This window comes from Bombyx mandarina, chromosome 25, assembly GCF_030267445.1.
Source record: "Bombyx mandarina strain Sakado chromosome 25, ASM3026744v2".
NCBI lineage: Eukaryota > Metazoa > Arthropoda > Insecta > Lepidoptera > Bombycidae > Bombyx > Bombyx mandarina.
In genome coordinates, this window is record NC_143231.1 from 5,879,087 (window position 1) to 5,903,212 (window position 24,126).

The 24,126-nt window shown below is 34.5% G+C and overlaps 1 protein-coding gene and 1 long non-coding RNA gene across 2 annotated transcripts; both read right to left on the bottom strand.

Moving 5' to 3' along the window:
- Nucleotides 1–1,284: 1,284 nt before the first annotated feature.
- On the bottom strand, nt 1,285–13,185 carry LOC114245757 (uncharacterized). Its single transcript, XM_089738322.1, has 5 exons — nt 13,046–13,185; nt 7,243–7,350; nt 5,099–5,176; nt 4,358–4,446; nt 1,285–4,086 (listed from the first exon to the last, which is right to left on the bottom strand). Exons 1-5 carry the CDS (start codon nt 13,116–13,118, stop codon nt 3,964–3,966), a joined length of 471 nt encoding a protein of 156 aa, XP_089594448.1. The 5' UTR covers nt 13,119–13,185; the 3' UTR covers nt 1,285–3,963.
- Nucleotides 13,186–20,941: 7,756 nt separating this feature from the next.
- LOC149499847 (uncharacterized) lies at nt 20,942–23,475 on the bottom strand. The gene is made up of 4 exons (XR_016325415.1): nt 23,362–23,475; nt 23,115–23,186; nt 22,540–22,660; nt 20,942–22,448 (listed from the first exon to the last, which is right to left on the bottom strand). It is a non-coding gene; the product is annotated as an uncharacterized LOC149499847 (long non-coding RNA).
- Between the last annotated feature and the right edge of the window lie 651 nt (nt 23,476–24,126).

Here is a 24,126-nt window from a genome sequence, read left to right on the forward strand (position 1 = left end):
ATAAAGTGTTTAGAAGTTTTCGTTTAGATCAACATTTTTCGCCGATCACAGTTTCGGTTAATTTAAGAATAATAATTATAAAGATAAGACGTTACTAAAGATTAAGAGGTCCGGTCTACTCATATGGAGCGATGCGACTATGTTGGAGGTCATGTTTGCGGATATTTATGAAATTATCAAAACGAAATTACCACCACACCACCACAAATGTCCCCATAGCAACTAATAATTATATGCATGTGTGTTAGCGGTAATTATATTGCAATGATGCTACGTCAGTCTCGGGATTGTCGGGCTGTAGATAGCACGTTAGGTTGTAATACGTTAGTCACTTAACTGAACACGTGTCTTATTAATCCTTGCCCGATATAGAAACTCAATACACACTTACCTATTCACATAGCAGGTATTCATGAAGATGAAAAAATAACATATAATAAATATTAAATACGTTATGTTTATAAATTTGTTTACTTATTACTTTTAATTCAAGGCAGTCGTTAAACAATGTCATGAGACTTTGATCACATGTCTCAGGGTTATATCTATGGGTTCCGGTAGCTACTTAACACAAGATGAACCAGGAGATCGTTTACTCGTGTATACAATAAATAAATCTTATATATAAAATTCTCGTGTCACAATGTTAGTTACCATATTCCTCTGAAACGGTCTGACCGATTTTTATGAAATTTTATATGCATGTTCAGTAGTAGGTTTGAGAATCAGTTACTATCTATTTTTCATACCCCTAAGTGATAGGGGTTGTCCTAACATTTTGTTTATTTTGTACAATTTTTTTTTCTTATAATGAGGCATTATGTGGTTGAATGAGGTTTGGTTATTTTTATATTCCCTCATCGTTCATAGCGCTACAGCCTCTTTCACTCATTTACCACATCCTTACACACTTTTTTTTTCTACACTAGTAATTCCCTTAAAATCTTATATATGGCAAAACAACGTTTGCCGGGTCAGCTAGTAAATATCTAAAGCAGACTTGTTTTTATGCATAATTAAGGCAATTGTAATGAATTTTTACTGAAAAATCAATTACATGTCACGTCAAGTTTTATATCTATTGGCTCCGATAACCACTTAAGAGTAACTAAGACCGCTTAACCACTTAAGGCCGCTAACTCAGGCTTCTTTTTCTCATGGTGGTGTATGACGACATTCACGTTGTGATTTCGATTAGTTTTTGTACCTATTTCTCAACCAACTCTGCCTTTACTGAAATAAAAGTTACGGCAAACAGATAAACAATAAATAAGAACTACACAATTTTTAATAAATTCAGTCTTTATTCACAAATAATTAAGTAAATGTATAAAAATGTGAAAATATTTTTGCTGCTGTCGATGCTGTCTTCGGATATAAATTCAGATTTCATTGATAAAATTATCAATTGTTATGCTAAATTGAATGCTCCTATGTCTAATCAAAGAGTCATTATACCAAATAATATGATTTAAACACTTTCACAGATTCAGTATCTTATCGATAATTATATTGGTGGCAGATAACAAATATCGAATTATTTGTCATTTTAATGATAACGTCTCCGCGTTGGTTTGTATAACAATAATGTACAAGGTACGGTACGTGATGGCGATACATAATAGGTAGAGTTGGCGTTAACAGCGATATGAAATATGTGATCTGAATCGATTATTGATTTTTTATTTACCATTGTTCTTTGACTATATTTTATACATGGATAATTTGTGATATGTCGAAATTTAGACCACTCTAATCGAAAACTTGTATCGAATTTTGTGACGATGAGGGGTTATTACAATGATTATAATAATGAATGTTTACAGAAAATATACTTCCGACGATGAAAAAATTAAATCGTGTATTTTAAAGGCGTGGAATTTATAAATTTACTTAATCATTGTTGGCAGAGCGCAGTGATGGATTCACGTCAAGGCCCCTGAGGCCCGGGTCTAGGGCAGCATGATTTGAGGGGCGAAAAAATTCTATAATGCCAAAATTTTAGAGACGAAAAAAAGTAAGGACGGTCTCCTTTGAAAATGAGTTCAAATAAATTTTTATAAAGATCCATTATTTTAAATTTGATTTAAAAATAATGGGTCGAAAATTCGAAATTAATAAAATTTATTCTAATCTTAAGGGCGGCGCGATAAATAGGCGGCATCAAGCCTAAATCCATCACTGGTAGAACGCATTACGAAACTGCTTTTTTCCCTACCTATGCTGATGATAGCCTTGAGAGGCTTTTTCAGCTTCTCCTTGACGTGTAGCTCAGCTCACGGGGCTCAAACCGGACTGTTGCTAACACTGGCCCTAGCAAGAGCAGTGCTTCGCAAAATCTACCACCAGATCGGAAACGCGACCACTGAGAAGAACCGGCGAGAAACTCTGGGCTGTATCTATCGGTTAATTTACTCGTCGAGCCCTTCATCGCAAATGACGGGTTCGGCAAGGAGGGTGACCGATTCTTGAGGTACCTAAAAGCACCGTTAATGGATCGGGAGGATCAGTAATGATGTGTTTAGGACGACGTCGACTGTTTACCATTCGGTCCGCAGGATTGGAAATGTAGTTACCGGCGGCCACGATGAGAAGTCGATATTCCTGACGAACCACGGGGCTCTGACGGCTATCCTGGAAAAACGAGCTTGAATGATTTGAAGGTTTCAAGTTAGTGCGGGCCACGTGAGCGAACAACTACACTTGCATAGGTCATGACGGAGTGTATGCAAGTTTTGTACAGTGTCACCTTATTTCTAAGGGACAATTTACTTCGCTTGCAAATAATCGGATAGAGGCGTCCTAGTATGAATGCGGCTCGGTCGCGTACCGTCTTTATGTGGGGGCGGAATGTCATCCCTCTGTCGAGGGTGTCGCAAGTATATGACGTAAGTATTTGACCTTCGGGGCTCACGGTATGGGTTGGTCGCACATGGTGATGGGGCGAATGGCGGAGGTGTTTACGCGCCTATTCGGGAGTGGGATGCTCGAAGTGATAATCGGAGGGCGACCCCTTTTGAAGAGCACCGCTGTGCTTTTCGTGGGGTTGATGTCGATGCGCCACTTCCGGAACCACTGTCTCATGGTGGTGTTGTGTTACTAGCCCTTCTGTGCTAAGAAAACTACGTTTTTGTCATCAGAGAACTAGATAGTTCTAAAAATATGATAATGTAGACTTTGTCGGGAGTCTGTGCTATTTTAACATGTTTTTATTAGCTTGGTATGTTTTTTTGTTTGTTTCGTTCTAATATCCTGATTTTTGATACTTATCAACGGAACCAAAAAAAATAACTTAATAATTAGTTCGGTTTGCTATAGCGTGATTTTTTGTTTTAAGCTACATTTATTTTGTTTTCTGTGAGTTAATTAATGTGCAGACAAGTGTTATTAATATTAATAAGTGATACTAGTTTAACAGATGTACTTGTACGCTGGCCAAGTTCAACACCTGGCTCTACCATATATCAAGACTGTGAAGAGAAGTATATTTTATGAAGGATTGAATGTATGCATATACCTATTCCATTAATTTATTAGACTTTATAATATCATGTACGATATCTTCACTTTTAACAGTTTTAAGACTTAAAGCCGCACTGTATTTATTAATTTCGTATTTAAATAATAAAAAATGTTTTTTTTTTTTCAAAAATTTGCATACCATGTAAGAACACTAACGATTTGTTATCATTTACATTTATTACCATTTCATTAGTTGGATATTTTAAAGATTCACGGATCACATTACTTTATCGATAAAGCATCGATTCGATGATTAAATTTTAAACAACAAAACGTCACTTATTTAGTAAACTCTTCATAGATTATCGAAACACACCGGGAAAATAAATATTGAAGTGGGCGAATTGCGGTAGGTAGTTAATTATGGTAATATTTTATCCAAGTACGAAAACTACAGAAGCTGACCGGTAAAAAGGGACATGATATGTTGGAAAAATTCATTCAGTGTAATAGTTGTCGAAGAAATTTTTGTAACGGGCTTTGTGTCTGGACTAGCACAGAATAGCAGAGCACGAGTAAATTATCTTCATTGAAGACGCTCCATCTTAAAAATCCGCGTTGATTCTGTAATGTTATTTATAAATCTTAATACCTAAAAGTAACTTGATCTGTCAAGGCTGATGAGTTTTTGTCCAAAACTACGTACAGAGTTTTTGCTTTGTTTAATTTTAAATTTTTTACCTTATCTACTGTTGAGTTTTTTAATAAACTATTTGAAAATGCGCAGTTGAATCTGACACAGTATTTTTTACTAAGAGTAGATATCAAAAAGTGTATTGCTACAATATTATTGTCTACAATAATAAGGTAATATGTTTAAGTAGTTTATACTCACTAAAGCCATGTTGTTAGGCACTGACATAACACTCGTGTAAGACGTCATGGAATCAACGCTTACTAAACAGCTTGCGACCTCGCACAATTCTGGAAACAACGCATTTAATTTTATTTGTTTTATGTACTTTATTAGTCAAACTATAATAAAATTTTGTTTATTTTACTAGGTACTCCATTATAAGGCTCCGCTTTCGAAAAATATTACAGCAAAATCGAATGATTCTGTTTTTTGCAGGCTTTTATGCGAGATATGTATTTTAGGCAAGATATGTATAACCCTACCGATTACAAAACGTCTTCACGGTTTTGATTTGTTTTAATCTCGTGGACTGCAATGTTGGCGGCTATAATTAGGTATGGTTCGCATAATTTTCACTGTGCCGTGTATCGGTCACGGTATTACTATAAAATATTTTTATAACTGCTTCAGCACTGCACAGTTACTTCATTTGGTAAAGAAAACTTCAAGAACTGAAGACTTTGGTCATTACTAATATGTTTGTATTTTTATTGTTTCGTTTACCCGTCTTCGGAAGTTTTGTAGCTTGTGTTAACCATTAACGATACTATTTCTCTCAACTTATTATTCTATCTATTGCTCGTAACTTAGCTTAATAGAAATATCAGACAGAGGAAAACCACAATTTAGCATCTGTAACATTGTGGCTTTTTTTCAGCATTTCCTTCAAACAATCGACTTTTCTTTTTAGTTTTTTTTATAATATATGGTAAGAGTTACCTGGGGTCACCGGAGTTTTTAAGTTGACATGGTTAATGTTAATCACGACGTCTTGGTCCAATTTTCTTGATGAAAAATCTGAAATATTAAACACAAATTATTTGAGTAGGTTTCAAAAACAAGTAAGTTTTTAAAATATGGGTATATGTGTTTATTATAGCTTGTTATTTTGTTTAATGACAAAGGGATCTTACAATATGTGAACTCGGCAAGTTTCTCACAGACGGCGTGTAAGTTAACTTATCGAAATGATGCTTCAATATCGGGGTTGCGTAAGTAGCTAATAGATGGCGCTGTAGTGAAAGTCTAAACGTTTCATTTAAGCCACAACTTATAGCGACCCGCCCGCGCCCTCGCTTCGCTTCGGGAACTGTAATTTATTATTGATCTTATTGAATATTCTTTTATACAAATCTGCTCCTGTCGGACAGTAACAAACCCAATAAAAAAAGAACGTAACAAACAAAAAATCTAATCTTTTCCCTTCTTAAAATAATGGTTCACTATTATGGCGATAATGGCTTAGGTAGGTACTCATAAAAGATAGATATATGCTATTACAGGCTTTTTTGTAGGACTATTTGAGATAAAAAAATTCATTTTAAATTATATACGTGTAAACTCCAACGGTTTTTGCGGCTCACGCAAAATTAGTTCGCAGGTGGCAGATTTTTTTTCCTTCTTACTTGACACTTATCGTTAGGTATATTTTGGGTAATTCACACTATATTTTTATAAATTATAGCTTATGTGTTATTCTGATGTGTAAGCTTAGTGTCATATTTATTTATATCGAATCCGCAGCCTAAAAAATAAGTTTCAAGCTTTTAGTTCTAAAATGACAACTTTTCATCCCGCCCTTTCAATCCTTTACAACCTTTTTTCGTATTAAAAAATAGCCCATGTTCTTTCTCAGGCTCTAGACTATCTGTATACGATTTCATTTAAATCAGTTCAGTAGTTTTGGCGTGAAAGTGCGACAGACAGCAGACAGAGTTACTTCCGCATTTATAATATTTAAAGTATTAAAGTATGGAAGTGTGGATTTGTATATGTGTAAATGAACATTAAGATTTGGCCTCTAAGCGTTCCTGAGCCGTTGTGATTGATACTCCAAGAAAGGCTTCTATTAATGCACCTTTTTTTTCCTAGCTATGCCGATAGCCTTGATATGCTATATCAGCTTCTCCTTGACGTGTAGGTGAGCTCACAGGGCTCAAACCGGGTGCGTTGCAAACACTGGCCCTAGCAAGAGCAGTGCTTCGCAGAATCTACCACCGGATCGGAAACCCGACCCATTGAGAAGATCCGGCGAGAAACTCAGTGAGCTGTGTCTATGGGTTAATTTACTTGCCGAGCCCTTGGTCGCAAGCGACGGGTTCGGCGAGTACGGGGACTAGTAGAAGCACCAACAATATACATAGCTCTCTAATACATAGAATCGTTTTAATAATATTTTTATGGTATACGAAATCTGAATAATCCCTAACGCCTCTAGATTTAGTATCACTTGGATGACATTATCTGTTTACGATTCGTTATTGCCTTTTGAAGAAAAAATAACGGCTATTTCCAATTTTTCCAAAAATTTCTATTTTAATAACACTAAAACTAATTAATCTATATTTATTAATGTACACAATACAAATGCGAAAGTGAATTTGTTTGTTGCGGTTTTAGGTCTTAACTAAACAACCGGTGATAAAATGCTAGCTAAATAGCTAGCTAAAGCTAGAACTCTCGATTTATTTTCAACAGAAATAAGACAATGGTAACTAGAACGGAGTCACTACAATTACACAGCCCTACCATTAACACTTCAGATAGGAGTTAAGGGAAAAGGACGGCTATTAGGTAAGACGGAAATATTCTACTACTACTGTTACTATTTGACGATAAGAATGCATTCGTGGTAAACGAGGGTCGCCTAACATAGGTATACTCTGGTTTATAGCCGAGTAAGGTATTATAATTTGACCTGTATAACCATCAGTTGTCTTACGAATGATTCCCCTGTGTATACGCAGATACGCAGTAAGTTCATCATCTTGTTATAGAATTTAATTTAATAGAATATTATATACATACTTTATGTAAATCATTCATCAAAATGACGATCTATTATGTATACAAACTAAACGTACCAGCACGAAATTTTAATATTACAGGAACTTCATTGCCTAATGTGACGAAGCAAGGTACTCGAGTCCCACAACCTAGTATTTCTACAGTCCTTAAGTCGTAGGCAGATCCTGAAAAATATAATAAAAAGATTATTCAAACATACTTTAACAGTAGCCTCTTCAAAGGCCCTAGCTCGAGGACAAGGGGTTACAAGCTTGTCAGAAAATTTTGGAGAAAGTATTTATTGGTATGCGAATCACCACTGTTCACTTTTTGTATCTTCTAAGCATTATATAGGAACTGTAACATTGTGAGAAATCCATGAGAAATGGTTGAACTCTTATTCACTTTGGAAAACAGTTGCACATATTAAAATGTTAATATCTAACAATTCTTCTTAAAATCTATGTTAGTCTAAATTTTAACTAAATAAATAATATATAAACACAAGTTAAGTAGGCTCTTTGTAAGTCCTGCACAGAGGTCCTGCGTGTTAATTTACAACTGTGAACTATATTTATAGTGCGTGCGTAGGCAGTATGATATTAATAATCACCTAGTAAGCCACGAGAACGCTTTGCTGGAGATATGAGAGAGTATGTAGGGCGAGGACTACGAATAGGAAGATTTGTTACTAAACGTGCGATGTCGCTCAGTAAGTCAGTGAGCAACGGGCCGAAGGTTGTTGTTCGGAATTCATATAAATTATGAGAATGCCGGTGTTGAGTTCAGGTTTTGTCGAACGTATTTTATACTAAAGGGTCTTTCAAATAGGGCGGGTCGATGTTGACAGTTTGTGGCGGCCATTTTGTTTTGGTGGCATCTGTCAGATGCGCTATTATTTCTTCAGTTACTGATGCCAAATCACCATGGCAAGTTACACGATTGAGCAGCACGTCCAGATGATAAAATTTTATTATCAAAATGAGTGTTCATTAGTGCACACGTTGCGCGCATTACGTCCATTTTACGGCAGACGCGGTGGCCCTTCAAAGTCGACTCTCCAACGTTTGGTGACCAAATTCGAGACGACTGGTTCGGTAAACAACCAACCAACACCCTTATGTCAAAGGAACGCCAGATCGGCCGAGAACATCGCTGCTGTCCGTGAGAGTGTGCAGGAGACTCCGAGGCAGTCGATTTCTCGCCGTGCACAAGAACTCAGCCTTTCGCAGACTTCAAGTTGGCGAATTTTGTGCCAGAACTTAAACCTACACCCGTACAAGATCCAACTGACCCAGGAGCTTAAAGTGAATGACCTTTTTTTTTTTTTTTTCGGGCCGCGGGCTGAACCTCTTTCGAGGTCCCCGCGCCTAGGGGGCGCGCGGGGTATGTGAGACTCAACGATCTGCAGGTGTTGAGAGCAGATCGCAGTCCCAAGGATTTTAGGGCCCACCCACTAAACGACTCCCCTACACTCTTACACCCGACGTCCGATCTCCGTCCGGGGTCAGAACCCGTTCAGAGTAGGGGGGTTCCCGCGGTCAACACTACAACCAGACACGCGGCGCCACCCCGAGGACGCCCGACCGACGGGTCGTCGAGGCGATAGTCGACGACCAACGACGTCGGTCTCCGCGGTAAAGTGAATGACCATAGACAACGCCGTTTGTTCGCTGACTGGGCTACAGAACGTTTGGAAGAGGACCCCGATTTTGGCCGAAAAATCATTTTTTCCGACAAAGCGCACTTTTGGATGAATGGTTTTGTTAATAAGCAAAATTGCCGTATATCGGAGGATCACAACCCACATGAGGTTCACCAGGTGGTAATGCATCCACAAAAAGTTACTGTTTGGTGCGGATTTTGGGCCAGCGGCGTCATCGGACCGTACTTCTTCGGAAACGATGATGGCGTGGGCATTACTGTCAACGGCAAGCGCTACAGATCAATGATTAACAATTTCTTTTGGCCTGAATTGAACAATATGGACGTAGATAACATGTGGTTCCAACAAGACGGCGCCGCGGCGCTACGTGCCACACAGCGAGCGACACAATGGACATTCTGCATGAACGGTTCGAGGGTAAGATTATCTCTCGCAGAGGTGACGTGAATTGGCCACCAAGATCATGCGATTTGACCTCGCTAGACTTTTTCTTGTGAGGTTTTCTAAAGTCGCAATCAACCGATGCCCTGAAAGTCAACATAACGCAAGCCATTGCTCAAATTCAGCCGGATCTATGCAGTAGAGTAATAAAAAATTGGACCTCTCGGATCCGTGCCACCGTTCGAAGCCGCAGTGGACATTTACTTAAACAATGTCATATTTCATGAATAATGGCATAATTGGGCCAATCAAATAAATAAATAAATTCTTTAATATCTCACATACAGCTTGTTTTATTTAATTTCAACATCGAACCGTCCTTGTTGAAAGACCCTTTATAATAGCTACTTTACAGCTTCTTTTTTGTCATAGATAGACGAATGTGCTCACGACCCAACCGGTTAAAGTGGTTATTGAAGCCCATAGTCATTTTAGCATGAGTGCCACCACCCGCCTTGAGACAAGATATCAAAGGTTATTTGTTTAGGCAGCATTACGGTGATTTGTAAATTAGGTATAAAATATAATCATCCATAATCTCATATATGTATATGAATTGCTGTTCGTTAGTCTCGCTAAAACTCGAGAACGGCTGGACCGATTTGGCTAATTTTGGTCTTGAATTATTCGTGGAAGTCCAGGGAAGGTTTAAAAAATATAAAAAGCTCGGAATTATATAAAAACAAACAATTTTGTTTTTCCTTTGATGTGTCTTTTATTTATTGACTGAGGCACTACGAAGTCTGCCGGGTCAGCTATGTAACATAAAAATAATCATTGCTGTTGCAATATTTTTGGATGCGCTTTAATAGACGAGAAATTGCGCCAGAACCATTCCATTTGTCACCATTTGACGACAACTCCATAAAGCTATATTTGTAAAAATCAATTATGAAATACTAAATAAAATATTAAACCTATAATTGACTTCAATCTCCATTTATTTAATATGTATTCAAAAATCAATGATTAAATTACATATTCTTTTTTTTTAATTACATAAATTGAACAAAAGATGTCCCTATTTAAAGACCATATAACTTAGACAAAGTTAACATAATGTGTTTTTAATTTTACATATATTAGTAAATTATAATACGAATGAAAAGTGGAAAACAACATGTTTAATTAAGTGTGTTTTTTACAAAAAATTTTGTTATTTTGTGTTAAATGACTAGATTAAGCATAGAAATTCAATTTTAGTTTGCTAAACATTTCCTGGTCAAAAATGAATAAATAATCGGGGACAAGCAACACACGGTCACCTCGCTTCAAACTAGGATTCCCTAGTCTTAATAAATATAGTTATTCTACATATTCCAAGAAAATATTACTTGCCTGTTAATGAAAGTACAGATGTTATTTAAAATAAGGCAGGCAATTCAAATTTTTATTTCGTTTAAAACATTTTTTTAATTAATTTTAAATGTTAGGGGTTCCATATAAAGTTGCATCTTATTCAAAATTCAAACACATTTAGGGGAAAAAACAGAATTTCGATAAAAAATTACATTGCTTAGGACAAGTCTAGCGAGTACGGTGGATGATGTATATTTGTTTTAACTACACGTACATATAATAATGCTAAATTGGTTTGTCGAATAGTTTGAGGTATTGCGATACCCTGAAGTTACCCTATTAACGGCAGAGATCCATTGAAGATCGTGTTGACGTGTTTCAACAAAGATATTACGATATTTAATCTGCAATCTTCGATCTATTTGATAGGAATACACTATAGGGGAACATGAACGAGATCACAGCAAATAATTTATCAAATGATTCGGTTGTTTGATAATAATTTGAAAAATATCCACCTTATACAAAATATTCACTTGTAATTTTTTTTTTTTTTTGTAATTTTTGTTTTTTTTTATTGCTTTGATGGGTGGACGAACTCACAGCCCACCTGGTCTTAAGTGGTTACTGGAGCCCATAGACATCTACAACGTAAATGCGCCACCCACCAGATATAAATTCTAAGGTCTCAAGTATAGTTACAGCGACTGCCCCACCCTTCAAACCGAAACGCATTACTGCTTCACGGCAGAAATAGGCAGGGTGGTGGTGGTACCTACCCGCGCGGACTGACAAAAGGTCCTACCACCAGTAGTAATTAAATAAATAATAACTTTTTTTGTTTTCGTTATGAAACCGTATGCTTTGGTAGTGATTATTGCTAATGGTATGAAAACATTGATTTATTGAAACTACTCGTTTTAACCTATCGTACTTTGGAATTATGATAAAAAACTTCCCTCTTGTATTTCAAACACTAGTTTCATCACAATCACAAAATCGGCATAAGAACCTTATCAAAATAAAGACACATACATCCAAATACCTATATATTTTTAATAGATAAACCAGTTTTCAATGCAACACCAATGAGTAACCTCAAGATTTCAAAAACAGCAATCTATTATTTCTTTCGGAATATTGCAGTAGGTATGGTTTTTTTTATCTGATGAAGATTTCGATAAGAGTTACTAAAAAGAATTCTCTGAAAGTACACGTTTGTATTGATTAATTAGATAAAATCTCGCCTGTCATAAGACAATTTCTTATACACACGCTTGACTGAAAGTTATAACTGCTGTATATGGACATTGACAATCGCCATAGCCACGCTACTGCCTACCACTAAATTACACAAACTTAAAACATTGCTTTTAAAATAGCAAATTTAAATAAGAAAAAATAATGTAAAAATGGAAAAGTGTATATCCCATTCCGGAAATCATATATCGCAAGTTTACTGTCTTAATATAATAGTTGACTATTAACAGGCACCTACTGTATAAATAATAGAAAGATAAGAATTAACAAACGAAATCTGAATGTGATTCTACTTAGATTCGATACTAATAAGGCAATAAAAGAAAAGTTGTCAATTATAATTATCCAGGAGTAAAGCCATTAAGTTCAAGCTTCAAAGACAATCCAATATTTTTATTTGTTATTAATGACATACTTAAAAATCCGTAGCCCATGTCTTATTAAAAACGAGTATTTGTTTAATTCTTATTTCACGGGCAAAATATTATGATAAAAAGCTATTTTTAGAACTGCTTACTCATTCGTTTTGCAAGATTTAAAAACGAATAGGAACAGCGCAAAACGTGGCAAAAAACGTGCGATGCGAGAAAATATCTTGAAAATCAAAAAGTTGCTTGATTTATCTTTGTTATTCTTCTTCTTATTAGATAGTATAGGGTAGATCAACAATCAAAGTTGCATCACATAATATTCATATTTATGATTTATACGAATCGCTTGGACATTTCCTGAACCAGATTCAGGAAGTCTGACAGTTTAGGTACAGGCGGCACAGCTTGTACCAATTTGCATTTATTATTTCCTTATCCAATAATTAAAATCATAATAAAAAAAATTATGACGTAAACTGAAAATATTCCTTTATTAATCAGAAATATTTATTTCCTAGAAACTAAAAATGTCAAAAATGAATATAATTTAATTACGTACTATCTATTAATAGGAATCGACTGGTTATGTTTACATTGTATTTCTTTGGATATCGCCATTCAGGTCGATTTTGAAGATGAACATTTTTAACGTAACCAATCCATTACAACTACTATTGTTGAATGTTGACAAACCTTCTATTGTCAACAAAAAAAACAGAAAACAAGTATGTATCCATTATTTTTTGCACAAAATACTTAACTGTAAACATTTTAACATTCATCCGTTTTTATCTGATTACATAGTGATAGAAAATCAGAAACATAGTTGTTTGCATCACTTACCACAGTCTTCGAACACAACAGAGGAAGCCAAGACACTAACAAAGGCTAGTTGTAATAGTAAAGGCACTAGCATAGCTTGAAAATACTTTATTTTTTAGTTTAAAAGCTTGTCACAAAAAATATAATATCGCAAATGATTTATGTACCTGGTCCAAGAGATTATCGGTTTTTGATAATATAGCCACAAGCGTTTCATAGGTTGCGAACAACATTTAATCATGAATAATTAGTTTTATTAATTACTAAAATGACGTCTTCATCGTCCTGTACAGATGTAATTCCGATAATTAGTCATGCAAATGCTTTGTATGATTCCAGAAAGAAATTGGCGATGAAGCGACCGGAAAAACTATTTATAAAGGATGATTTAAATTACTATTAAAATTTACTTGCAAGTTTTGAAATAATGAGCACTGATTACAATTAGCTTTCCATCCTTTATTTGCGGTCTCCCTTGATCGGCAAGCATGATTGCTTAGTGGCAGAAGTAGACATTATGGCGGTACGATGCTACGTGCGGCGTTGGTGTGGCTTCAGTTCCATTTGATCTAAGTCTTAAAAGCTTAAAGCTAATAATTACCCTTCAAGGAGGACTGCTTATCAGATTTTTGGCTGGATAGTGTTTTTTATGCGGTTCACCGACTAATACCAGAAGTAGTAATACTAATATTTATTGTAAGCATTATGAAGTCGTCACGGCCTAAGGGATAAAATGCATCGAGCGATGCAACTATGACGGTGTTCAAATCCTGCAGACAGAGACCTACCATTTTTTGTAAGAAAAACGTAGGACTTTCACGATGAAAGAATACTTCGTTTATTCGGAATCAAAAACAGACAAGCAAAATTTATAAACTTGTCTAATTATTGGTGGGACTTATTAGGATTCCGTAAATATCACTATGCAGACTATTTATACCGCAAAGCAGTAAATCGTTCCGGTTTTCTGCAGGTCGACCTTATTTTTCAAGACTGATGGTTGCATTCGCGTTGTGATATCTATGAGTTCTAGTAACCAATTACTATCAGGTGTGCCGTGCTCGGTCCCATCCTTTTTATTGGGTTGGGGGGAAATTTCTTCACGAAATTCCCATACCAAAGGGGCCTCGGAGTGTGGGGGAGTCACCCACTAAATGACTCCGCTACACGACCTCCAAGCCCTGCCCAGGTCAGAACCCACGAGCGACAGCAGGGGTGACCGCGATCAACATAGCCACTAGATACGTGGCCAAGGACGCCTGACCGTCGGTCGTGATGGCTGGCTGCCGAAGTCACCTTCTTTGTAACGTGATCGACCAGAAAAAGAGCAAATAACAACGGCTATAAACAAATTTACCACTAATATTTCCTCTACCTTAATTTTTTTTAAAGGAATTATAGAGCCGTTTTAATTGACCCACTGAAAAATTTAACTCAAGAAATTTCATACAATTTGAGGTGCATGAGGTTTTACGGAGTCCATTTATTCCATCCATTTCATGTTGTAGCTATCTGATAATGAGAAAATTTTACTGATAATCAAATCAAATCAAATCAAACTTTATTACACGGCTTACAAAGTTATTGATAGTTATTTTATAGAACAGCGTGTTTCTACCAGGTCGGCGTGCAAATATTATTCAAAATTATGTACATTAAATGCAGTCGGTAAATATATTAATTAATTAATGTATGAAACAACAAATTAAATGAATTGAATAAGAATTAGTTATTTATGTCATAAAACGAAAACAAAGAACAGAAAGAAGCGAATTTAAAATTAACATAATGATTTATCATTTAAAAAATCGTTAACTGTATAATAACAGTATAATCACTTTATCTGCTATCTATGGCGCTGCCCCTTTTAAAACTGAACCCTTAAAGCTTGGTCCCTCCAACCATTTTTAATGGATTTCAAATCTATTATTCTTTTAATTATAATGTTGACTTTTTATTTTGTAATAATTAAATTCCATCTCATCCCGTGCTATTCTATGTCATTAAATCTCATCCTATACGATGATTTCTAATTCAGTTCGTCTAAAAGACATAGTTTCGGCTTCATGATGCAGTCCTCGGACCTTTTTCTTATCGTCGCGGTTGTGAATTGACATATTAATGCAATCCTATAGTCAAGTCTATCCAACTTAAAAAAATAAAAATAAAAATCTGTGTCAAATGTCGGAACTTTTTAGCGGGAGTGCGAGGAGCGAAATTGTGTGGTTTTTTTTATTTTGTTAATTTATGCCCGTATCTTTAGACGTTTCGTAAAATAGTCCTCCACTCTTAACTCATCCGATGATGCTCGAGAATTCCCTCCAAACTTACTCGAGTTTGGTATTTTTAGTCGACCATTACAATATTCCTCAACTGTCCTCGAGTGAGGTAATAATGATGAAAATTTGATCAAGCTAGCATCAAACCCATAGAGTTCTGTAGTCTAATGGTCATTGTTTAATGTCAAAGTCAAGCTGCCGCTGTCTGTTTGACACTAGATGAACTTGTTTGATGTTTTGGTTGCTGAGTTATTCGTAAATATGTGTGCGTGCGGTAAATCTGAAAGTGTATTATTTATTTTCTAACCTATTATTATTTTAGATTTCGGATCCGGCTTTGTATTAATATTCGCCGCTTTTGTGTGATTTTGGTTGCATCGTGTTGTTGAAGTGCTTTTCCACAACCACCAGTTTATTATTATATAAATAAAACTTATAATCGCATTGACTTTATTTATCAGGTAGTAACCAAAATATGACTCTTATGTAGGTAAATAAAATAAAGAGTTTCAAATGTCTAACCTCGAACTATTTACTTTATTAATAAATATTATCAAACTTAAAATATCAAAATATGCGCGAATCATGCACAGATCCAGGCCATTGCACAACAATATCATATATTTCCATTTGCGGTCCACATACTATTTGGACATCGATAGAAAACCAGCCTTGAGGAACGTTCAAGGTACGTCGCGACGTACCTTAACTTGACAGTTCGTTCACTTCACTCCGGTTAGGAAATTTTTCCAAGGACGTTTGAGTGGAGTTTATTTTTACGACTAATCATACCAAAACGCGCGTTGGAGGTTGAGTCGAGTCGAGTTAAGCTCGTGTAAACGACTAAAGATACGGGTGTTAGTATTTCTTCGGGTTTACATGTTTAATAACGGTGGCTTATTAACTGATTAAAAATGAAAATGGGAAAATGAAACAAAGCGGCTGGATGTAGCTTCTCGGGATCGCCAAAAAAGTCTCAGCAAATAACCATCATTTTGCTGAGACTTTATTTCACCTCATCTCATCTCGTTTCATTTAATTTCATCCCAATTGCTTACATTCACAAATAAATCAATTTCACCTCATTTCATCCATATAAAATTTCACCATAGATGGATAATAATATACTTAATATTAATTTTCACTCGCATTATTTTTTTAAAACAGAATATAAAAAATTAAGCTGTATATTATGGTGATAATATGTTACCTTCCTACTCTGTCAACTGTCATATGAGTCGTCTATTATCAAAGATGGCAATCTGTGCATTTGGACAAAAAATTTTTATTGATATGTCAATACAGATTGATTTGAATATAATCGTCTCTTTCAAAGAATACGGTTCAAAACCTGCATTAAATAAAGGTTAATAGTTAATCTGTTATTTATCTAAGATGTCGTTTCGAAGAGTTTTGTGACTGCCAATGGAATACAAAGTCAATAAGTCGTTTTTCTGATTTACCAATCATTGTCCAAAAGTCAGATTGCCGGCTTTGATAATAGTCGACTCATATGTCAGTTTGTCAGTTTCAAATTTTATGCTGGCTTCGCTGCAAATGACCGTATCTAATACATAGACCTATATAGTAGGGACACGACATATTGTTCTATACGTATAGTAATCGGCAAACTTCGTGAGCAAATGACCTTGACTGCGCAGAACCGAATTTTAGATCACTTTGGTGGTGAGGGTGAGGCGCGACGGCAGGGGAAATCGTATCGAGCGCGTTATTGGTAGATCAGTCGAACCCTGCGTCCCGCACTGCGCCCTCATTCCGCTTGCTCCCAAAAGTACGCTTGCGTACAGTGGAAAGTCTATCGTTATTAATCGTTAAGTTATTTGTTATAATTGCTTGTGGACTTTGTTGCCATTGCTATTTGTTGTGTGTTTGTTGATTTTTTATAAAACATACACTATGCCGTGACAAACTGGTGTAGTACTTAAAAGAAAGGGTAGAAAATTTGTGTACGACGTATATTGCTTCTTTATAAAACATGGGAAGAATGATATGGAAAAATTAAAACAGACTTCGGAAGCAACAAAAACATCAGTGAGTACTGTTAGGTGCATTATTAACGAAGCTAAAGGCTCTGGCTTGCTCGCCGTGTTTCGGACTCCGGGTAAGAAAAGATCAGGGAAGAAGAAAGTTACCGGAATGGATAGTTTCGTTCAATCTGTAATAAAAAGATGTAATCATAATAACTACATAACAAGCAGCGAAACTCCATACCGTAGAAAGGCTTCGAAAAATTTAAAGAAGATATAAATTTTAATGGCTCGGAATTAAGCTTACGACGGATTATGAAAGAGCTAGGCTTCAGATGGAAAAAAAGAACAGAAAATAATCGGAAGCTGGTAAATGAAAAAAGTAACATTCGATTACTACGAATCGAATATCTTCAAAAAATAATTAATTATAGACAAAAAAGAAGACCGAATCGACCGAGTTGTAAACTACGCCGATGAGCCCTATGTCGACTCATCACGATGATAGCGACTCGGGTGATGAAAACAGTGATGATGATGATGGTCAAGATTATGATAACGAAAAAAAAATTACAAATACCAGCTTCGCTTCAACTGAACGAAGACCTGGCAACAGCTCTAGTTTTGACTTAATAGAAGGAATATCTATTTTACCCCAAGATTAAATTATTACAATTATTAACCTATATGTTTTGTTGATGTTCTAATAAATATATAAATAAATACATATGTTGATTTTAATAATTTAATAGCATTATGACGCAGAGTAAGTAATGTTTTTGCACGTGAGTGTACCATGCGCAAACTTACCCCCACTACGTCGACAAATGCTCAAGAAGTTTGCCGGTTATTATACAATTGCTTATATAAATAGCACCCATTTTGAAGGCACATAAATAAACATATATCTATCTCGTTCTTACTCAGCACTTTAACTCGCAGGAAAACAATATAACAGTATTTCAGTGCGTACATAAAATGAAACATGAATATACGTAAATGTCTCCGTCTCCGTCTAATGAGGCCGAAAATCCGCCATGTTTAGCGCGCCAAATGTCATTGTCACGTCAGTTCGGCCGTCTGTTTTGGGTTGTACATTATTTATTGACTTTGATATCGATTTAATATGATTGCTTATATAAAAAAAAATTATTTTATCATGCTTAAAACATACAAAAATAATAATCAAAACATATTTTATAGGATCTGAAGAAAGTCGATGCCCCAAAACTATTATCTATATATATTTAAATTCATTATGGAGCCCTCATCCGAAAAATCGGACACCATTTTTCGGTCGGAAGCTATTGATCATGACACTAATCATAAATACCTCTAAAATATGTCATCAAAACATATTTAGACATTCTGTTTAGATATTTCAGGAAAAAGGCTACCGACAAAATCTCTTCGGAACTATTTAAATAAAATAGTTTTATTCCGCAGTGAGTAAAACACTATTGTCAACTCGTTAAATATTTAATAATTAAGTGATTTTAGAGAGGAAGTCACAAGGAATGACGTTTGTAATTTTATTAACGAATAAATGTTCTGTAGGTGTTTTTTTTTATCAGGCGGTCCCTTGATAAGTTTAAAATTTGAATCACTCTCAAGTGAGAGTGATTCAAATGGTGCGGCCTGCCTTCCTTGAGGTGCGCTGCGGTAGTGTGTTACGGACTTTAGAGTCAGCAAAACAATTAAAATAGATTGTAATAGTCTAAGAAAAACACGTACTCAAAATACGATAACATTCAGCATGCTAGAAATGGGCAGATGGCACTGTACTACGCCATATCTTTATGTTTTGCGGAAAACGACAACTTTATAAAATCAGTGTAGCAAATTTTAAAAATCGTCATATCGTTTACTTGGCAAATTTGAAGCACGAACTCGTCTTAGATTTCACATAATATCTAAATCACATCATCTTTGCACATAACAATATACTTACTTCCTATTAAAGTATAAATTCTACAAATACATTCACTCAACAATATTTAAAATAAAATGAGCCAAGAACGTTTATCGATAAAACCTACTAACATTAAAATCTTCTGGGCAGCACTAAAACCGCCATGTTTTGTGGCCAGATGACATCACAGTGGCACGAATTTTTGTTGACGTTTCATTTCCATAGGTTTCCTACTTCAGTGATCTAATATTAATACCTTTAAAACTCATACCAGGGGGGTGCAACTCCCATACAAAGGAAAATAACATACAACTAGCGTCATCTTACTCCTGTGGCGACGTCATTTTTGTAACTTTTAGGCATTAATGATCTAATAAACTCACTAGATGGCAGATATGAGTTCTGACTCAATAAAAAATGTAGCGTACTTTGAAGCAGTGCTTCCACTTTTAGGGAATTCTCCCTTTTTTAGGGAAAAATAGTTGATATTTTGGATGATAAAGACAATTTAAAAAATACCAGGATTTAGGATATTTCGGGGTAAAAAGCAAAGCCTATACTAGTAACTGTTGTGAATTTTAAAATAAACGATAATTAAAGTAAAACAATGAACATTTTATTTTATGGAGAGAGAATGACATTAAGTCGAGTTGACAAGTAAAAGAATAAAACAGAGTTGTGTATAAAAACTATAAAGGTTTGATTCAACAGTAACCCTCTAGTAAAGTAAATCATAGATTAAGCCACTGCTTTTTCTTAGGGATTCCCCAGAATCCCAATAAGTATAATCCGCCAAATTTTTATTTACCTATTTTCGTTGATGTCACCAGAACTTACTTGTATTGTAATATACAGGTACTTCATGTACCATGAAAGATTATCATGGTAATTTCATTTACGAAAACCTTGTAATTGTCATTTCACTTTTGCTAGCAGTTCCTTCTTCAAAGACTGAGGTGGAAAGATTATTCAGTGTTCTCAAATTTAAAAACTGACAAAAGAAACAGGCTTTCTAATAAAACCCTGAACGGCTTGCTTCATAGAAAGTTCCCAACTTTGCCAGCAAACAATTGCTCAATTTTAGAACCGAACAGTGTTAGGTTGTGCAGCAAAAGAATATAAAAGCAATGCGTCGACTTCCTTGAAAATTCTAATCCTATAGATCTATGATCTTCTGGGGGCGTTTATATTATATATACCTACATTAAATAATATGCTGTGGTTTATTTTCTGTATTTATTTACGCTTTCTATATAAAGGATTTATGAAAGTTGTCTAGGAAATTTTAGGGTAAATTCAAAAGAAACTAGGGTAAAATGTGTTAAAAAAAACGTAAGTGGAAACACTGCTTTGAAGTTTTCAAAATTCCAGGGCCGTAAAACAATCTCAAAAAAAAAAAAAAAGTTTTCAAAATGTCGTAACCATAGATTATACACTTAATATATTAGAGATAGATGCGCAACTCTCATTTTTATTTTTGCTTTAGTTAGAGCCCGGGACAGCAGGCGTCGCTGCTGTCGATTATTAGTCTCCCTACCCCCCACCAGGTGGCTTTTTTAGTAATTTTAATATTTTTTATAATTAACTCTCTTTATGAAAAAATCTTATCGTTTAGAATCGCTGAAATTCCCGGTAGTACTTATGAAATATTAAAGAACGTTTGATTGTGTTCAGCATTCTAATCGATAAGACCTTTTCATACAGAGAGAAAACAGTTTTTTTAAATAAAAAGCTGTAATTCTCTGTAAGCTATTTAATTTCCCTATATTACAAACAATTTACTGTTAAAAGATAGTATGAACGTACAATTGTATAAAATTTCGAATAACAATAACTCCTCTAGATTAATCCTACTAGAGTACTTAATAACATTAAATCGAAAGTTATCTAAAAGTTAATTAAGTCTAGATAATCAAATCATTCAATGTCACTTAAGTCATTTGTGCGAAATATAAACATGTCAGCTTTCCATTACAAACATAGTAGACAATTTGAATTAAATTTAATAAATTTGTTTCTTAACTATAGCAGTTCTTGCTTAAAGTTGATCGTGACAGATCATGACCTTGTATGAAAATATTACATCTATAAGCACTACCTATGCTTCGTCATACAATAATTGTCATTTATACTAGCATTGTAGAGATAATACACACACTAAAGTGAATACTAAATTATTCTTAGCATTCTTATAAACATTTAGAAATTTAAGAAACGATTAACCCACAATCATGTTCATAACATGTGACATTTTGTTCTGCACAAACGTTTTATTACATGATTTGAAAAACAAAAAATGTTTAAAAAATGTAATGATGATTTAAAGTACTCTTAAATATTGATAGTTTGTAATTAATGACGCTTATAGTAATCTTAGACATGATTACATTAGTTATACTTTTATTCCCTATCTAAATTATTTCTATTCTGACGTTTCTGATGCTTTAGCTTTGGTAATACTAGATGAAACAAACAGCAGATTGAAAGAAAATCATCTTAAAGTTAATTACATTCATTACAAACCATTAGTTTACATTTTGTTACAAAAGAAACTGGTGTTCGTTACATGCAAATGAATTATAAACATACACATGCAAACATAAAATGTAAATTTATCTTTTAATCCAAATTAAATGTACACTAATATTACATCTAAATAATAGAAAGGGTTTCGAAAATTTTTATTGCACTCAACAGCAGACGAGCACGCAACCCGGCCCATGATAAGTGGTCACCAGTGCTTATAAACTTCAGCAGTGCCATAGGGGTTGCTGTCTATCACTTAAGTTTTAATAAATTATTAATATACTCAGTCACAAGCATATTGATTTCACATAATGAAAATGTAAGAAACATAATCATGTTTGGGCATTTTCATTTATATCTGCTCATACAGAAAACACAACTTAGCAAATATATTCCACAGTTAATCTAAATAATTGCAAATAATGCTTTTAAAGACCGTTGACTTTTGATCATTAATTAAAATCATCTTCTCGTAGAATTTACAAAAGGTTATTTACAAAAATTTATATCAGTATTTTCATATATTACTAACTTACTAATTACAACTATTCAAACGTAATACTATAACTATAAGAACTAAACAACCTATTTTAAAACAAAATTGGCATCAATTTAGTTCTTATGAACTATTTCAATTATTAATTTATCAATTATAAACATATTTAAAAAAAATTAAGATCCCTTGAGAGTTCACGTTCCTTGCTGAATCAGTTTCTCTTCTGAAACGGAGAAACAAAGTATCTTAAGTATGTAACAAATATTGAAAAAATACGACCATGAAAAATTTAGTGTTAATGTAATCTTACTTACAAATTAATATATTACATAACACGTTCTGGTTCAAATATAGTGCATCAATCTTTTCATGTTTCAGACATTTTAATGCTCCTTATAATTTTTCCATAAAATTTTGTCATTATCAAACCTTTGTCTACAAAAATAAAAACATTATTTTATATTGGGTAGAAGGATGAACGTGGTCACAGGCCACTTGGTGTAACTTAGTTATCAAACACCAGGAAACAAAACGTGAATGCCATCATCTAACTTTGGATGTGAGATGAATTGTGCTGTATTTTATTTAAACAGGAAAGCATGACTGATTGATCATTCCAAAAAACTAGTTCGGGCCCACTTGACAATAAGCATATAATACGCTGAGTTGCAAAACATAAATACTTCCACCCACTCGAGACAATTTTATTATCTGAGGTGTGTGTGACAGTACGAGACTTAATACCGACTGTTTTGATCAAAACTTAACATATATGATAGCTAGGCAGCAGAAATAGGAAGGACCATTAGTTGGTGCTAATTCATTTAATTATATTATGAATAATAATTCTGTTAGCAAATAATATACCGGGAAAATAGTGTAAACTCACCGTTATCAAGGCATCCGAAATAGCATTTCATTTTCGATCTTCGAGGCATGCTGATTTTTAATAATAAACATTCTGTAAGAAATGCAAATAGTTACACAGGCTTACGAAACGCTAACGAAGAAAAAAGTATTGGAGCCAAGTTATGTCTAAAGAGAATTCAAAACAGAGTTTCTCAATGTCGATCGTCTAATATTCTCATAAAGCTAAAAGTTGCTCTAAATTAATACTACAACGTAAAATAACTCACACCAAGACAAAAAAAAAACGATTTAAAAAATTAAATCGTTACGACATTTTGAAAACTTTTTTTTTTTTTTTGAGATTGTTTTACGGCCCTGGAATTTTGAAAACTTCAAAGCAGTGTTTCCACTTACGTTTTTTTTAACACATTTTACCCTAGTTTCTTTTGAATTTACCCTAAAATTTCCTAGACAACTTTCATAAATCCTTTATATAGAAAGCGTAAATAAAATACAGAAAATAAACCACAGCATATTATTTAATGTAGGTATATATAATATAAACGCCCCCAGAAGATCATAGATCTATAGGATTAGAATTTTCAAGGAAGTCGACGCATTGCTTTTATATTCTTTTGCTGCACAACCTAACACTGTTCGGTTCTAAAATTGAGCAATTGTTTGCTGGCAAAGTTGGGAACTTTCTATGAAGCAAGCCGTTCAGGGTTTCATTAGAAAGCCTGTTTCTTTTGTCAGTTTTTAAATTTGAGAACACTGAATAATCTTTCCACCTCAGTCTTTGAAGAAGGAACTGCTAGCAAAAGTGAAATGACAATTACAAGGTTTTCGTAAATGAAATTACCATGATAATCTTTCATGGTACATGAAGTACCTGTATATTACAATACAAGTAAGTTCTGGTGACATCAACGAAAATAGGTAAATAAAAATTTGGCGGATTATACTTATTGGGATTCTGGGGAATCCCTAAGAAAAAGCAGTGGCTTAATCTATGATTTACTTTACTAGAGGGTTACTGTTGAATCAAACCT

Bases quoted from the DNA above. Each gene is read 5' to 3' on its own strand.
- LOC114245757 (XM_089738322.1), bottom strand. From the start codon at position 13,118: ATGCTAGTGCCTTTACTATTACAACTAGCCTTTGTTAGTGTCTTGGCT. The intron at 5,177-7,242 runs GTACGTTTAGTT...TTAATATTTCAG, and splicing joins AATATTAAAATTTCGTGCTG to ATTTTTCATCAAGAAAATTG. The intron at 4,447-5,098 runs GTAACTCTTACC...CGTTGTTTCCAG, and splicing joins AAAAACTCCGGTGACCCCAG to AATTGTGCGAGGTCGCAAGC.